The 18,302-nt window shown below is 51.2% G+C and overlaps 1 protein-coding gene across 5 annotated transcripts in view; it reads right to left on the bottom strand.

Moving 5' to 3' along the window:
* agap3 (ArfGAP with GTPase domain, ankyrin repeat and PH domain 3) overlaps positions 1-18,302 on the bottom strand; it is an 85,592-nt gene that overhangs the window by 24,986 nt on the left and 42,304 nt on the right. For 3 of the 5 annotated variants that reach the window (XM_078099935.1, XM_078099938.1, XM_078099934.1), the window contains exons 7-12: positions 17,752-17,879; positions 17,381-17,536; positions 12,681-12,764; positions 9,120-9,224; positions 7,515-7,686; positions 2,696-2,848 (exon numbers count right to left, since the gene is read on the bottom strand). In XM_078099935.1, the coding sequence (XP_077956061.1) occupies positions 2,696-2,848; positions 7,515-7,686; positions 9,120-9,224; positions 12,681-12,764; positions 17,381-17,536; positions 17,752-17,879 (798 nt within the window). Of the gene's footprint in view, positions 1-2,695; positions 2,849-7,514; positions 7,687-9,119; positions 9,225-12,680; positions 12,765-14,806; positions 16,002-16,752; positions 16,963-17,380; positions 17,537-17,751; positions 17,880-18,302 lie in introns of those variants that run through there. The other 2 variants (XM_078099936.1, XM_078099937.1) reach the window with 2 other exon arrangements.

Genomic DNA, 18,302 nt, shown 5'->3' with positions numbered 1-18,302 from the left:
ATGAATGAGAATGAAAAAGAAGGGGTGGGAGAGAGAGGGGGGGAGGAGGAGGGGGGATGCAGAGGAGTGGGGGAGTCATTTCATTGTTATTCAAGAGGCTCCGGGTGAGGAGCACTATGATTCCACCAGGCCCCTTGACACGGCAGCCCTGCCCGTCCTCAATCAAAGCCAACGGCTGCAATTAATGGCAAAAATTAGAAACAATCACCGCCTCCCCCTTATTATCCTCAATTAGAGCGCGCTAATCAAGGCCTGATCGCGCTCTGCTGCTCTCTCCAAACTAAATGTCAAACTTCATTACGGCCCGGCGTGGAAATCAAACGCCCCGCATGCTATCACCCTCCCATCGGGGGGGCAAGGTGTGAGACGCGGTGCGGCGGGGGAAGGCCGTCCGTGCATTAACTACCTGCGTCCTCGTATGCAAAGTTACAGGAGAAATAACACTTAATAATAATGAGCTCATAGCAGAGAAAAGTCTTTAAGAGTGAAAGAAAGAAGGAAGCAGGGAAACTTTTTATGAAGGGCTGAGCGATACGGAGGAATATAGCAAAGGGTTATCGACTGAAGTATTGAAATATCGACGTGACAAACAATTGTTTTAAAAAAATTCAGACAAATATTCAGATTATTTTCTCAATTCATGGGATTTTTACAATAAATACAAAAAAAAGTCTTGAATTGTCAAAGAAAAGCAACAAATCCTGTGAATTAATTAATTTCAAAACGCTGTTTTCCCACCTTTTAATTTAACTTCAGACACAATTTTAGTCGTGAGTGAACCAACTTATCGCAAGATTTTATTGGATTAATCATTCCACCAGGTCACCCTTTGCAGGTGATCAGTGACACTGTGACTGACGTGGTCGTCATCAGCGAGCTCATCTGCTGCTGCGGCCTCTGGCTTTTAATTCAGGCTCAAAGATTGAGGCGTACGCGCGGGGGAGCGGCTTCCAAACAAGCATTAAGAATGGGGGGTCTTTATGAATGCAAGCGATAGGAGAAAAAAAAAATTGGGGCCGGGATTTAATCAAAAATCCGCGCTCAATATTCAAGAGACGTTACTACCTCCGCCGCTGCCTTTGCCCAATGGCTTCGCAAATGAGAACATTCTTTAAATAATATGGAAATGGTTACCTGGCTAAGATGCATTCATTCTCCGGCGAATCATCAATCTGCTGTTTTTGCATCTCAGAATCACATTTTATGTTAACCTGCAACCTTCGCCAAGGATAAGCGAGTGATTGGGACGGGTTCAAGTCAATTCGGATGGCAAAACATGAGCGCGCCGCAACGTGGAACACCCTCTATTGATTGTTGGAGGCCCGTCGGGATGAAACGTAGGACGGCCGCGTTTCAATCAAAGTTTTGTGTTTTCTGACAGTCCGGTCGCAGACGTCGCCGCTGCCGTGATCCACATTCTTAAAAAAAGGTCGACGAGGCGCCGAAAAACGAGACGTTCCGGGAAAGTTTTGCCGCCGCGGAGACGTTTTTCTTCCAGAGCGGATTTAAACTGTCGGCACTGACTACGCACTGATTACAGAGGCGCCCCCTCCCGAGGACGAGCAACATATCCATCATTTGACGCAATGTTTCGGCTGTTATTTTCAGCTCATTTGCCTCATTCGAGCCCATTTGTGGTTACCTTAAGAGCAGCGTGGAAATAATTGAAGAAAAGGGGAATAAAGGAGCAAAGTGTGGATGTGATTCAGCTGAAGGCTGGATGCTGCTTAATGAGCTGTGTTAATATCCAAGGCTTCTGAAAAGGGGAAATTCCAGGCCGGCTTATTTTCTGCAGACCGTCCGCCAAACGCACCGAGCGCAAAGCCTCTTCTTCTTCTTCTTCTACTTCTTCTTTTCCCACAAGTCTCACGCGCAAAACAACAACAACCCACACACACGGCGCCGAAATGAGCGAGAAACGCGCGCACGCACACGACGCACACTGCCGCTCATTTATTTGAGGAGCCCACGAATCTAAGTAATTCTGCTTTGGGGCGTGCTGCTGATGGGAGGCGGGGGCGGGCGGGGGAGGGGGGGGGGGGCGGCGATGGAGGCGCCTGCGTCCAGGCACAATTGATCGTTCGGCTGCCGCAAATGAGAGACGGGCTTGTCTGCGGAACCACGAGGGCCGCGCGGTCGGACTCCAGCGGCGCTCGTAAAGTGCGCTCTTTAAACTGCCGGGGCCCCTGGGAGCCCATTGGGAGGGGGAGGGGCGGGGGGGGGGGGGGGAGGCGCCGCCGCCGCGCTAATGAGAACTACCAGAGTGCAAACATGCATGGAAATGACTGTTATTCTGTTGATGTGCATTTAAGTGCTTTTTTACTGCCAACCACAAAGAGGGAAATAACTGGTGATGAATGGAGCCACCAAAACGCATCCATTTCCCTCTGCGGAAGAAAAGGGAGCAAAGAGGGGGAGACGAGGGGGTGAGAGTAAGATGGAAGGTAAAGACAGGATGGGGTGTGTGATGGGGGGGCGTAGACGTGCACGGTGAATATATCAGGTACGGTGACGAGGTGCCGCGTGGTGGAGGCAGCGGGCGGAGACGCGCTGAAGGTCGACCTTCGGCGCTCCTCCCTCTCCCGCCGCGCCGCCCAAAAAGGTCACGCCGATCGCGGTATGAAGGAAAACGATAGGGGGGGAAAAAAGGCGCGAGAGGCTCGGGCGGGGGGAGGCGGGCGGGGGGGGGTCTTACGGGCCGCGCTGCTCGTGCTGGTGTTGATGGCTTCGTTCCACTGGTCGGCGCTGGACACGGAGAAGGAGCGTTGGTGCATGCTGCCGTCTTTGCCGCCGCCGAACAAGGACGCGCCCGTCTGGAGGGAGGAGCTGCTGTTGGAGTGGGGGGCACCTGGGAAAATAAGACACACGCGCACAACGACATGAATGCGGGGTTTTTTTCAGACGCGTGTCAATTTCAAATCTTTCGAACCTCACACAAAAAAAGTTGCTGCAAGCGACGCAGAGCTGCCGCCGCCATTCTGGCGCACATGGCGGCCCCGCTCACACAAACATGGACGCCGTCTCCCTCTGCCTCTAATTAGCCCTTAATTAACAAGATACACTCTGAACGCTAATTATCTCGCCATCATCCCTCCGACTGCCACATCGATCTCCACCGGCGACGGCGGGCGTCCTCTCCCCGACTTCCAATCAGGCGAGCCGCGGACGCCCGGGTCCCTTTACTAATTCATGGGCTAGGCGGCGCCACGCGGGGTCCTTCCCTCCCGCTGCGACACCTTCCTGTCATCAGACGAACGCGTCGCACGGAGCCGCACTGGGTCGTGTGATCGTTTATTATTAACTAAGGTTACGCTAGAAAGAGCGGAGACGAGTGTTGGGTTGCTAATCAATGCTAATCAATAAAATTGGCGGTGAGAAAAGTTGATTTTCAAAAGGGCATTTTAACCTCAAAAAGAACTAAATACTAAATTTAATGAGGCATTTGAAGGTTAAAATGTGTTGTTTTGGAAAACAAACCCCATCCGCGACGTTTCTCACGTCACGACGTTTTATTCAATAATTACAGAGAATCTCAGTTTCTGATCGAGGTGCAGAAAAACAGAAAATACGTAGTGTCTGGGCCGCGCGTAAAGTAAACTAAGCGGCACGGGTGCTTGTTAGGATAATATGTCCTACTCATTATCCAGAGTAATAAGTGTATCAAATTCACATAATCATGTCTAATTAGTATCAGTAATTATCTTGTTGGGCCCAGGAATATTAATCTTCAGGTCCCAGAGGGGAGGGAGCAGCATCGCAGCGAGGAGCGAGGGAACCACGCTGAGGAGCTCTGGCTAAATTAGCATGCTGAAATCAGAGCGGGGGGGCAGGAGATGGGAAACTTTTTTTTTGAAAGTGATGGATGAACATTTAACAGCTGATACCTTCTGGGGAAAAAAGCGGGTTTTACTACTTTTTTATTTTTTTATTATTGAATTTTTGAGTATTTTTAATTTACGAATCACAAAAAACACAAAAGAACCGTTTTTTTCAGCGGAAACCTAATTTCTACAAATAAATGTCTTTGTTTTCGCGCCATCTATTTTTTGCCACTGAAAGATCAACGTTTCTTGCTTTTAAAAGCGAGACCTTTGGCTCTTTGACCCCTTAAAAAGGAAAACAGGTCAAAACAAAGACGAACGCCTGTTAGATAACTACCAGGCGAGTTACATCGATATTTAAAAATTCAACAATCACGTCTAATTGTCAAATTGGATGCTAATGATTAATGAATTATACATGGCTGTACCCATTAGTCCCCGGAGACCACTCCTGCATAAAGGGGAGGATAATGTAATTACACTGGAGAAATAATCAGCTCGTGGCATTAGAGGAGCACTGTACCCGGTGCTCCAGCCAGGCCCGACTCCTGGGAGTCCCGCAGACCTCACGCCGCCTCACGCCGCCACCCGACGGCCGCACACTCAGCGCCGCTGGCGTCGGGAGCGTTGGCACATTTCAATGTGATGCACGCATGTGGAGCATCGCAGCGACGCTTCGTAAAGGCCGAAGCACAAACGTCATTCGGAGGCTGCTGGAAATGAGTTCTGTCTATTACCTGAAACGTATTAGCATTTATTTTTGCGATAAAATTCCTTAGCGATGAAAACGTATCACGTCGACGGGGGTAGAAAATAAAGAACGTTTGAACAATTAGTACATAACTATAATTATATTGAGTTTTTCTTCTGTACATTTGTACGTTTTATCTTTAGACAGCTTTAGGTACTTTCTGTATTTCTTCATATAAGAATGGGATTTTAGAATAATATCATCAAATTTGAAGGATTTAACGATCAAACAACATAAAGCATAAAAAAATCGCTGTACCTCACGACAATAAAATGCTTTAAAGTTACTACTAATCAGTATTAATAGTGTCATATTTAACAATACAACTGACGGACGCTTCTTCTTTTGTACATTTTGACGACAGTCTTTTACTTTGTGGTAATTCCACATTTACTTAAATAAGACTTCTGAACACTACGTCAACCCTTGTGTCTAAACATTGGATGAAGAAACTAAACCAACAAAGAATAAAAACAACCCTGTACATATAAATCAAATGTATGCTTTTCTAATGAAATAGTTTTGCTATAGAGATATGAGATCTATGAGATTTCACAGTTCACGTCTAAACACAAAGCCCCGCCGAGCGCGCGCGAGCCCAGCGCCATGTTCTGCAGGCGCCGCTAAGTACAGGCGATGGATTAGCGGGGAGCGGCGGCGCCTCGCCCCTCGTTTCTCTTCAGGCCGGGCCGTCAGTGGGTTGATGAGCCGCGACGAGGCCTGACCCCTCCGCGGAGTTGTCGCCATTATGTACAAGCAGCGGGATAATGAAGCATTCATGCTAATGTGAGCCGGTCGGCACATCATCTGTGTGTAATCCACCACCACCACCCTCCCCCTCCTCCTCCTCCTCCTGACCGACGCCGCACCTCCACCCGCTGCTGCTGCTGCTGCCGGTCCTCACGCAAGTCACTCATCTCGGTGCATCGGGTCTTTATATTTCACCCTCGTGCACGACGACGCCATCGAGTTTTGGATGTCTGGCTATTAGGACAAAATCTAAAAAATGTTTGCATCATGTCAGAAGATTCTTGGAGGCTTTTCCAGCTCATCACTATGAATTCGATGACATTTAGAGGTCGAAAAGGGGAGAACAGGTATAACCAGGTATGTGTGTCTCGATAGACGATTCCGTCAGACTCAATGTGGACGTTGGACAAATACTGCGCTAAAGATCAGAGCGGCTGTATGCGGATGAAATCTCCCCCTCCTCCCCCCCTCCTCCTCCTCCTCCCCCCTGCTCCCACAGGATTGATTCAAAGTGACCGGGCCCATTAATACTTTGATACAATGTATCTGTCGCCGGTGACACGGCGGCGCGCGCGTTAACACGGAGGATCATATTTAAAACGGTTCCGCTCGGCACCCGGCGGAGGAATTAAAGCGCATGCGTTCTCTCATTTACTCTCTGTCTCCTCTTCATCTTCACATGTCCCCCCCCCCCTCCTCCTCCTCCCCGCCGCCGCCGCCATCCCTCTTCTGCCAGTGATTATAAAGGTCTTTAGATCTAAGGAATGAATGAATTACCAAAGGCACAGACAAGGCTTGTGATTTGGACGCAGTGAATGAAAAATTACCCCTTTGTTCCCTTCATCAATTGCACGTCTAATGAAATCAAAATCCCGATCGCGTAATCACAAGATGGTCCTCCACCCAGAGAGAGACCCGATGTGATTTGTAACCTTTCTTTTCCTAAGTGGAGATTAGGGCAAAATCTCCCACACATTGTTCCCTGATGCAACTGACAGTCTTGGGAATTTATCACGGAGATCCAAGAAATTAACAACAAAGGAGAACGGACCCGTTGGTGCCGTTTTCCCAGAAGGACCGGCTCATCCGGGCTGTTTCTCAAGGCCCTTTGTGTGGCCCAACGACCCCCCCCCCCCACCCCACCTCGACCCCCCCTCCACCCGGCGCTCAGGGACGACGGCGTCCTCTGCTCTGTAAAGTCCTCCAGCGTTTGACTGATTGACCCGTGCTGACCCGGCTGCACGCCGCTAATGGTCCCCGCCCGCCCGTCTCTGGCACCGGAGCCCGCGCTCTGAGCCCGAAGAATGACCCCCGCCGCCCTCCGGGGGGGTTGACTTTGCTAATTAGTATTAATTACTCTTAAATCCTAACCCCTAAAAATCCAGTTAATGGCTTCTGCTGGGCCGCGGTGGCGCCGCCCGCTGGGGGAGGAGCTCTATTTTTAAACTTGAAAAAGGTGGAGGGACGCCGGCGCGACGGGCCCCTGTCCCGGTGACCCCCACCACGACCGCAGAGGATGAAATAGAACGAGGTCAGCGTCGAACACGGACGTTCTTCTATTCCCCGTTTAATAATTAATAAATGAATAATTAATAGATGCATAATTAATAATTAATAGATATCTCATAGGCGCTCATTACGTAAACTATCAGGCAGCTCATTTGCATTAAAGAAACATCCGGAAAGCAGATAATTAACCTGTGAGTCATTTTCATGATTAATCACAGTACAGTAATGAACCATCACACATTATACCTGTGATTTGTTTTACATTTGTTTAAATAGGTTAACATGACGTAGTATTAATTCCCATTGACAACCAAGAGAAATGATGAAGAGAAATGATGAAGAGTAGTTCTGAACTGGAGGTGCTGCGATTTGAAAGACGAGTAATTAGTCGGAGAAGTGAAAACGGACTCAGCCCTTTAAAATATACCGGTCACCGTTAATGAAATACTTTATTATCGCTGGTAGCGCATCGCGGCGCTTGTGGTCGCCTGCTGGAGGCCGGTGTGCGTTTCCATGAAGCCCCGTGAAGCACGCCGCCCAACGCGCCACAGGCCGAAGACCCACCATCGCAAATACCTCCCGTGACGTCACCCTTGTTGAGCCGGCCGGAGGCTGAAATCCCACCGCCGAATCTCAGCTCCTGGTTTGTGCCAGAACGTCTTTCTCTCCGCGGCAAACGGTACCTGTGCTCCCGACGCCCAGCTGCAGGGCGCTGCGGTCCTTGGTCAGCCCGTTGCTTTTGGGACTGGCGGTGGGGGCGACGGTGGCCACGGCCCTGGGCGGTCGCTTCCCGGGAACCTTCACCGTGGTCCTCAGCAAGTCGATCTCCTTGCCGTGCACGTTCTGCATGTAGTCCTACCGACCGGTTAAAAGAAGACAAGCGCTGTGAAACAAAACCCATCTTAAGACCTTCCACTAAAAGGTGCATGAAAGGGGAAATGATGGCGCCGCCGCTGTACATCACGTGCGCCCACGCCGCCTCTCTCGCCGCTTGCCTTAATGGATGCAAACGGTCGCGTTCTCTTTCAATTTTGGGGCCCTTGATTTGCTTTAAAGCGACGACCGCCCCAGAATGCGGGAAGCGGAGGTGAAAATCATTGGGCTCAGCAAGAAAAAGACCCAAATAGGGGGGCGAGCTCGGCCTCTGCCGTCCCCCCCCCCCCCCCACCGGCTCCTCTGCTTTATTACCGTGCCATAAAGCACTCATTTCTCTCCCAAGCCTCCTCGCTAATTACCCAGTGAGCGCTCTCATTTCATTTTATTGCTGGAATTAACAGCCAGATCGAAGCGTGCAAAGCTATTAAGATGTGTGATTAAGCCACATTCAATTAGTTTCTACAAACAATTTAATTGATGTAGCAGATAGAATTAACAGAAGGTGATTGTGTGGATGGCTTGGCTGACTGCGAAATTAAAGGTTCCCCCACTTCCACTCTCAGTCTGCATCCCCCCCCCCCTCCCTCCCTCCCCCTCTCGCTCTCCCCCCTTTTCTCGCTCCTTCTCCGCTCCGCCGCTCGACAACGAGCCGGAGCGGTTGCCGCGGTAATGTAACCGTCTCCCCTCCTTCACCTCCCTCCCGTAAGTCAACAGGTTCGCAGATCGCGGCGATGACCCGTAATCGCTGCGGTGATGGAGAGGCGGCCCGTCGTCGGCTCCATTACGGGACGCCGCTGCAGCGCCGCGCCGCTAACAACCGCCTGTAAATTAAAGCACTAACGCAGTGTCAGTGCGGCGCCGCGTGCAACACGAGAGGCCGCGGCTCGACTTTCGGGCCTGCGCGCCGAGCCCGGGGCCAGGTCAGGACGCCAGGCGTCCCCCGTCTCTCGTTTCACCGGGCCGGGTTCTCCAAACGCGGCGGCCGCAGAGATGAAAATGGATTTGTGAGAAATGGCGGCACCAGGCCAGCCGAGCGGTTGGGAGGTGTTAGCGGCCCAGCGGGACCCTGACGGCGGGGGGGGGTGGAAGCGGGAGGCCTGGTCAGGCTCCGCTGGCGACAAGCGTTAAAAACACGAGCCGGCGTGGAGTCTGGGCGCGGCGGGCACAGGGGATGGGTGTGGGGTGGGGGGGGGGGGGGGGGGGGCACTAGGAGGCCCCTGTTTCTTACAGACTTAATGCCAGCGGTCAGGTGATTCAACAACAACAAGCCCCTTTAGGAAAATCACCAGCCCTGAAATCCAGCCGCGGTGAGAGCGATGCCATCAACATTAAAACCAACACACGAAGCCGATTGAGGGTCCGGGGAGGGAAGGAGAAGGACGGCGGGGGGCTGACGGGGGGCTCAGACTCACATGTAAACTGGGGTGGTAAGTGAGGACGCCGTTATCACACAGCGTGACGTATTTCTTCTTCCACTCCTTGTTGAGGGATTTGCCACTTCGCTTCAGGAGGATTCCCTGTAAGAGACGGGGGGGGGGGGGGGGGTATGAGTAAATACCACAAAACAGCATTATTATTGTCACACATTCGTCAGTTACGTGCGCTTTGTGTCAAAAAGTCATGAAGCAAACTGCATGGAAGTGATTATACATTTTTACATATCTGCTATTAAATCCCATTAACGTTCTTTAGTTCGTGTAATTTGGAGGCTGACGGGTTTAATGACGTGTTGGTTTTTCCATTGTGATCCTTTGAACCCTACAAAGCCGGCCGAGTTCCTGCGGCACGGAGCCCATTCAGAGGGGGAGACAATCCGATTTGCCGGACCTCCTCCCCGCATTCATGCACAGAACACGCTGAACTCTGCGAGACCCCCCCAATCCCGGGATTAGGGAGTGTGATCTCCCCTCTTCAAAGCCCACTCGCCTCTTATTCTATTCCGCTTTATCTTGCGGGGGCCCTTTCAGGCCATCACATGGTTTCCTTATCTGCCGAGTAAATCCGCCGGTAAACAATGCGGTTCCTCTGCTGGAGGTGTCCAAACGCCGCTGAGTGCAAAGGGGCCGGGGGGGGGCTCTCTGGGGTTAAACAGTGAGGAGGGGCGCGCTTAATTAGGGGATTAGGCCGGGGCCGTGGTTGTGCTTTTACAGCCAGGGCCTGTGAGGGGGGGGGGGTTAAAGGGGAGGCAGTGTTTTTGCTATCCAGGCCCATCCTGCAGGCTTTAATCCTGATTAACACATCAGGGAGAGCTGACCCTCGGTGACCCGGGCACCAGGCTGTGTGCCGACAATCATCCTAATCCCAGGCTGAGGGGGGGGGGGGGGGGGGGGGCATCAGTGCTGGGAGAGTTCGGTGCTCTTAATAAACCTGCCTGCTCACGACTTCAGATGTGGCTAAAATACATATATATGTATTTTAAATCCGAATCGTGCTCCGAGAATATTTACTGATGTTTTCTTCTCCTAAAATCTCTTCATCAACTTTGGCTTCACGTGGCTGACGCTGCATAGGTTCTAAATAAAAATGTATAAAACACTGGCCGAACAAAATAAATAAAACCATCAAAAAAGGAAAACGGCTTTAATTAGATGCACATCTTATTTTACACGTCCGTGAGCCTTGGTTCTGTTTGAAAACATCGTGTCCAATCGATAATTTGCTGACTGCACAAACTCTCCTCAATTTAGTCAATAAAAGAACTGTAAACACATTTTTAAATGACGCTGTAATCATACAAAGTAAATGATGCGGTCACAGGGCCTCTGGCGACTTTATAATGCATGTTTTACAAGCAAATATGTTGCTCGGCGAAGCACACATAAATCTATACATGCAATCAGCGCCAGATTCATATGTTTATCAGAGCCGCGGCGCCGATCGATACAGCGAGGAGATCTTTACGCGACTCGTTTCCCTGTTGCTTCATCTCTCTGCGCTGCGTCGCACACGGAGAGGACTGGACGTAGCTCATCATCGTCCGCATCAAGTGATGCTTCGCCGTCAAACGGCAACACGTGTGCTTCCTCTCAGCACACACACGCACACGCGGACAGACACACACACACACACACACACACACACACAAAGAGACGAGTGTGTTCAGCGTGTGCGACATGAGGAAACAGGCCCGTCGTCACACAACACTCATATCTACACAGGAGATGCTGCCGTTCCCGTCTTTTGTCAGACGACCAGAGGGAAAATCTGCCGCCGCGGCTGAGTGATAGGCCGCCCTTTGTGACTGGGGGGGGGGCGGTGTGTGTGTGTGTGTGTGTGTGTGTGTGTGTGTTGGCTTTGGTGATGGGGCAGGAATGCCCTCACTGAGGAGGATCTGTATTGTTATCCTGCCTCACTATTTTTATAGATGGAAGGGGCGTGGGAGCAGAAAGGGGAGAGGTGGGGGGGCAGGGAGGGGGTCTGTAATTTGGCCTGATGGGCTGAGGGGGTAATTAAGCCCACATTGACACTTTGATCTCCTTGATTGTGCATTTGACGGCCTGGAGATGAGCTACTAGCACCACTAACCCCCCCCCCCCGCCCCCAGAAATCAACCCTTTGTAGATAAGGAGGGGGTGGGCTCTTGCCAAAAGTTGCCATGATGCTCAGGGAAACTGGCTCTGGACTTTAGAGAAGCCGCCCGCCCCCAAAGTACCGGATAACATCGGGGGGAGTTTACAGCAAACGGGAGAAAACCCCCCCAACAAGCTGCTGCTCACCTGCAGCTTCAGACAATCGCACTTAATAAGGATCATCTGTGTCACGAATCAAACACCGTCCGTCCACCTTCAAATCCCAGCTGACTTCGGGCGAGAGAAATCACACACTAATTTGTTCATTTTCATTTTGCGACGGCGTGAAATGCACGCGTGGCATCGGCGGCGGACTGACGAGGCGGTCGGTGCCGCGTCGGTTTCCTCGCGGGCGGATTTTCTGATTGAACGAGGAGCCTCGGAAGGGCCACAAGTGCCATAATCTCCACCGGACCCGAAGCCGTGGCAATTTTCTCCCGAAGGAAATGAGGATGTCGGGCTCAACATTTTCAAAAAGGACATTATCCTCCGCAGGTAAAGAGGATAAGATAGTGATGCCGACCCCTCAAAAGCCCTCATATAATCACAAGTGATTACTAATCAATGTGTCAATTACTTCTTTGGTGGGACCTTCGGGAAAGGATCCTCGCTCGCCGTGAGATTCAGCGCTCGACACTCAACAACTGCTCCTTTTCAAGCTTGAATACGTACAAGGGAAATGTGCTAAAGAAATAAAATAAAATACCAGCAAAAATTCTTCAAGATGGGAAAAATCTGTAACCACGTTGAATAAAATCAGTTACTGAGTCTGATGTATTTATTGTAGCACAACGTTATTACAAAAATACCTAAAAAAATGATGTCTATTGGAAATCTAATTCAAGGTTAATCGTAGCTGTCAAAGTGGATTTAAGCTGCCTGAATTAACTTTTATGCAAAAATACCACCAACGCACAATAATGAGCAATAAAAACAATGACACAGGGGTTTTATACAAAAGGTGAAACCAGATTATTGTGAGAGGAGGATTGGAACTGATGGACGTGACAATAATTATATATACTTAAGAAATGCTTTTTAACGTTGGTTAGGGTTTGTGTACACACACACACACACACACACACACACACACACACACACACACACAGTGAAAACACACATTTAATTTAATTTTCAAATGACTTTTCATCAATTTTCATCAACAATCGAACTCTTCAATGTCACAATTGATCTGGAACGTAAGAGTTCAGAAATGAGCCCGTTTAGTCTTTTTAACTCGAGTGATTTACACAAATAGGGAGCCGCTTTCTTTACATCTTCACGCGTAAACCCTCACTGGCGCCGCGTGCTCCGATACGTTGTATCACGTTGCCATCTAGTGGTCACATGAGCTCACACACACACACACACACACACACACACACACACAGGAGGACGGCTTACCTGTTTGATAGGTATGGCCCTCCCACTGCCTATGCTGTCTGTTTTACTCTCAACGCTCTTTGCTTGTTCACTGGCTTTCCGTGACTGCAAGAAAACAAGAAAGTCAGTCAGCAACGGAAGCGGCAAACCGACGGCGAAGCGGCGTGGGAGGCGTGTGTGTGTGTGTGTGTGTGTGTGTGTGAGGTGAGATGTGGGTGCGTGCTTGTGCATGATGGTGTGTGTGTGTGTGTGGGTGAGAGAGAGAGAGAGAGACTGCGGGTGAGAGGGGGGAGGTGAGCGTTTGCAGTATTTGTGGAGGAACTCGACGTTGCAAAATAAAAGTCTCAAAAAGAAGCTGGTAAATCAACAGACAAGCAGACCAGCGGAACAAACAGCAGTAACACCGACGTGCAACAGAACAAGAGACCAAACCAAGACCACGATAGACACATCTCAACACAGAGGAGACCAAGGACGACCACACATTGAGTCATGACTCAGCCCTGGATCCCCCCCCCCCTGAGGGAGGGGGGGGGGACCCGGATCGGGCCCTTAGTGGACCTGCAGAACCAACTGCAGTCGCGCTGACAAGCGCTCTGGCAGCAGGTTGAACACATTTCACTTCACATCAGGTTAGAAGGGAGAGAAGGGAAACGGGTTATTTCACAGGAGACTTTGGTTTGAGAAGCTTCCTCCGAACCTGCAGAAACCTGCTGGGACACAAAGTCACTTCTGCAAATGTCAAACAGGTCAAAGGTCAGGTTAATGAACAAGAACATTTCAAGTTTCAGGCCGTGCCTGTTTGTCTGTGTGTGTGTGTGTGTGTGGGGGGAGAAAAGTGGTTAGACGGTAAATATTACTTTATATGGAAATTGAAAATGAAAGTAGCTTCCCACCCCACAAACAAGCGCTGTGATACAAGTAGAGACAGACATGAGTGTGTATGGTCTCACTCAGAACATGAGAGATGTCCAGTCACCAATGGAGAAGAGGTAGAGTCCGAGTTCAAGTAAACCAACTCTGGGGTTTATATTTTTTCCAACAGTTTATTTTTTTTTAATGATGACTTGTTTAGCTTCTATACAGACACCATACAAAGCAAGTCACAAATTCACTTCAAAATATTCAACAGATTGAGCCAAACATTGCAGTTCCCACAAAATATAGGATGAACAATAAAGGCATTATTTCATATACTCCTTATATGTATGTACTTTGTATAGAGTACCATCGTAAATAAAATACAATACAAGATATACAGCAGTCTATATTTTCGTCAATCGGTTCATGATAGAAAAGCGATTATGCAAGAGCTCATAATCTTTGTACCAAACCTAAACCCGAGGAAAAGGGAAATAAATAAATAAATAAAAGACAATCGAAGGTGCAAAAATAAATAAATAAAAGGGAAAAACAAATGTTAAGTTGAACTACATTCACACAGGTCGGTGCAACCCGGTTCCCCCTCTGTAACCTCGACACGCTACCCTGGTTTTTATGAAGGCCTTCATAAAATAACCCCACCTCCGTGATAGTACCACATGTTCAATTCCATTCAACACTCCCTGGAAAATAAGAAGGAATCAAATAAAAAACCAACCCAAAGAACGTCGGGCAAATCGAAAAAGGAAGAACGAAAAAAAAAACCCACCAACAACAACAACAACAACAACAACAACTTGGCACCTCGAGTCCTTGAGTCCTCATTTATGGCAAAAGGCAGCGTGATGTCATGTGAGGAAAGGTCGAGTCCGTCGGGCGGCTGGGTAACAGTTCCAAGAGCGACGTGACTGTACAGCGTGGAGCGAGGGGGGGGGGGGGGGGGGGGGCGGGGGTCTGAATGGGAGTTTGAGGGGGGGAGGAGGCGGGGCCAAAGGGGAGGGGGGGGGAGGAGGGGGGCATTTCCAGAAGAGTCCCTAGAGTCTGTTTCACCTGCTGATACCGAGACGCAAAAAAGCTCCTACAGTTTCCGTCTAGCGCAAGAATGTTCGGTGCATTACCCAGAATGCCTCAGTCAGCACGAACACGCTCCTCTATCCTGACGGGCGAAGCAGGGCGACTCGGACTCTAATTCGGAAGGAGTTGGAAAGCCCTTTTTTCGTTGAAGGAAGGTTGGAAACAGAAGCACAGATCCGCGATGTTTGAAGTTTTCTTTTTGTGTTTTTTTTGTTCGTTTTGGTTCGTGTTCCGTTTCGTTTCGCGACGCGGAGATCTGGTGGATGCTTTAGGGGACTAAAAACATGGAATGGGACACGTCAAATGTCAGACACGGATACGTGGATGAAATGAGGACGACGGGGGGGGGGGATGAGCGGGAATTGGAATTAGGTATAAAAAAATGTCGTGGTGCTCGTCTAAATTCCTTAAGCGGCGCGCTTTCCGACACTAGAAGGGGCCGACGCACAGATTACAGGTACTGACCATGGAAGCGCTAGGAAAGAATAGCGTGCGCGGTGCTGACACCCAGTGGGCCGGGACGGGATGAAATGAGCGAGGTTGGCCGGGGTTGATTGTGAAGCAACGGCGAGGTGAGATCTTCCGTAGTAAAGCTTTGAGTTTCATTCGTTCGTTATAGAAAAAGATTCAGCTACTTTAAGGGGTCGAACCACACCGCGTGTTTTTGTTGTCGGATTAAACTCATGTTAGTTTTAACTCTATAAACGGGGAAAAAGGGGTTTTATCGAGTCCCGATGGCCTCAAATGTGGCAATTCTTATTTGTGCATCCGATTGCATGTGGAGATTTAACGTTCTGCATCATCGGAGCAGAAGCATTGGATGTGACGACTGCAGCCAGTCGGGTGTCGCTCGTCCACTCGTGAGATTAAGGCATATTTCCATTCATTCGATACTTTGCTCCCCAACATGAACATGAAGTGATCTACTTACACCAGCGTGGCTAGAAGGGTGAAGCGGGCAGCAGCAGCCCTTCTACGGAACGTCGACTATTCTTTTTTTTTTTTATTGTTTTTTTTTTTTTTTTTACGCACAAAGGTGGAAACGGACGTCCTGGATGTCGTCGCGCTGATGGAGCGTTTTTTCTCTTTCTGGTGTTTCTTGTAAGCGCGATCCGTCCTCTCCTCAAAGTCACTGAAGAAATGTCGACCTCGCCCACCAACACCTTCCGTCTCCCCCTCCTCCTCCTCCCCCTCCTCCTCCTCCTCCTCCCCCCTCTCCTCTCCTCTCCCACCCCCGCGGCTCGCTGCTCCTCAGAAGGTCATGAGCTGAAACTCCCGCTCGGCCTGCCACTCCGGCACCCACACCGGGTAGGTGGCGTGCTTCGGTATCTCCATGACGCGGACGGGCAGTGGCTCATTTCTCTGGTGGACATGGTTAGTCACTACCTAGCAGGGGGGGAAGGGAGACAACAAGGGGAGCTAGCACACGGCCCGTACTGCTCGGAGGCCACGAGGAGGCCTGCGGCTCCCACAGCAGCTGGGGGGTATCGGGGCGACGGGGGAGTGGTGGGGGGGGGGGAGGAGGGGGAGTTAGTTAGAGAGAGAGGGAGGGAGAAGGAAAGAGAGGGGTGGAGGACAGGAAAGAGAGAAGAAGGAAAGGTGGGGATGTAGGAGGGTAGGAAAGGAGTCGTCTCACGTAGCCTGATCTCTCACGGAACGCGCGGATTCCCCGGAGAAGAAAAAGCCGACGGCGGCGGCCGGAAACACTCGTCGGCTTCATTTCTGGAGGCACAAAGCGGCCGAAGTCCGAGGAACTAGTTCACTGATCTGAAGGACGGCCAAAAGGGAATCCGCCGACCTCCCCGAGCGCGAGAGAGGCGGACTACGTGAGATTAGGAGAAGGCTTAGCAGCAGAGGAGGGGGAGGCTGGGGGGGCGGGAGGGAGGAGACGGGGGAGACGGGGGAGCAGGCCGGGTGGAAGAAGAGGGCAGAGGCTACAGGTAAAAGACAAGCGCAGGACGGCTACGGAGAATAGAGCGGTTAGTGCACACACACGCTAACTGGTTAGAGCGAGAGGGCCAATACGACAGGACACGGGGGGGGGGGGGAAGAGGGGGGCAGACAGGGGGCCGGGGTCTGGGGCGGAGCAGAAGGTCTGGGGGGCAGTTATCTAGACTCGGCGGGGCGGTTAGGGGGGTGGAGGGGCTTCCTATCTGCAGATGGGGCGGCGCTGGGGAGGCGAGGGCATGCGTTACTAGCGGCGCGCTAACAGGCCGCAGGCTGGCTAGTTTAGCTCGGTGGGGCAGGAGGACGGAGGGGGGGGGACAGGGACGGGGTGGGGGGGCAGCACGCACGGTTTTGTTGCTGCCGTTTCTGCCCAAAAGGAAAGTCACTGCATAGAAAGGATCTAGTAAAAGATAAGAGAGGGGGGGGGGGGGGGGTCAGAGATTTAGACAGAGGGTCCGGCTGGTTGTGCGTGAGATGAGATACGACGTAATAACTCACTACATCCAATCAGGAAAGAGGACACGGATTTGTTTTAGACACAGTGATCTTTGATATTTGCTTTTTTCGGGGGAATCTACTAGAATTTCTACTTTGTCTCTTTCTCCCTTTGCCCTTTCGGCGCCGCGTGAACGAAGACGCCTTCTTTCCCTGTAGCCTGCATGGGAGGCAGGAGAGGCGGCTGTGACGCACTTCCGGGCGGCCCGTCTCCCCCAGGAGGGAGGAGGAGGGGGGGAGGGGGGGAGGGGAGGGAGGGGGGCAAAGTGTGCCTCCTAGTAGTGTGAGTGGGTGTTGCTCTGCATCAGCTGTCGCATACTTACTGTGAAAATGTTGGAGCGGCGCTTCGACTGCTTGCGGACGGGCGTGGGCGTGTTGGAGGAGGCGATGGTCTCAATGCGCATCTCCCGCTGACTTATGCTGGGGGTGGAGGGGACGGAGGAGGAGTAGTCGCTGAATGCGCCCCCGCCGTTGGCCGCCTGGGGGGGGGGGGGCGAGAGAGAGATTAAGAGGAGCCGACGGGGGGAGGAGAGAGAGAGATGCAGAGATTGAAGGCCTTCCCATCTATTGTATCACGCTGGGAAATGATGGCGATGACGAGGCGGGTTACATAAAAGGCGGAATGAGGGCGGCGTGTGCGGCGAGCGGAGGGGGGTGCGCGGCGTGCAGGCGGAGGCGGCGTGCTGCGTCTCACCTGGTTGATGTGAACCGAGGGGATGGAGGCGGCGGGCACGGACGAGTGGCTCGGGGAGTTGGGCAGAGATTTGCACGGGCCGATGGAGAGCTGCTGCTTTTTCCTCATGGCCACGACCTTCTGGGCGACTGGAGAAGAGACGGCGACACGTTGCTCAGTGACCACGTCAGTGACCACGACTCGGGCGGATGATTGGAGCTCTGAGGCTCAACGGGACCCAACAGGCGGCTCTGCGGAATATTTACTTACATTCCTCCTCCGCCGGAACGCTTCACTACTGACCTCATACATAATTCACATTCTAGTGGGATTAAGCAGAAGACGTGCTAATGAAGGTCAAAGGGTCAGTGCCTTGTCTGGTAGGTAATGAGGAGACAGAACCTGGTCCTTTATATGTAATATATCATATTTCTGGTACAGAGGGTTACGTCTTTAGTGACGGCGGTTCCGCTTTGCTTCTATTCAAGGAGAAAGCTCGTTCCAGCCAGCCGCGGAGACGCAAATGAGCGCATTCGTTTCCTCGTGAGGGAAATGAGCGACGCGCTGCGTCT

Source organism: Gasterosteus aculeatus, chromosome 3, assembly GCF_964276395.1.
Source record: "Gasterosteus aculeatus chromosome 3, fGasAcu3.hap1.1, whole genome shotgun sequence".
Lineage (NCBI taxonomy): Eukaryota > Metazoa > Chordata > Actinopteri > Perciformes > Gasterosteidae > Gasterosteus > Gasterosteus aculeatus.
Note: the sequence above shows the minus strand (reverse complement) of the source record. Positions and strands in the feature narration are given on the sequence as shown.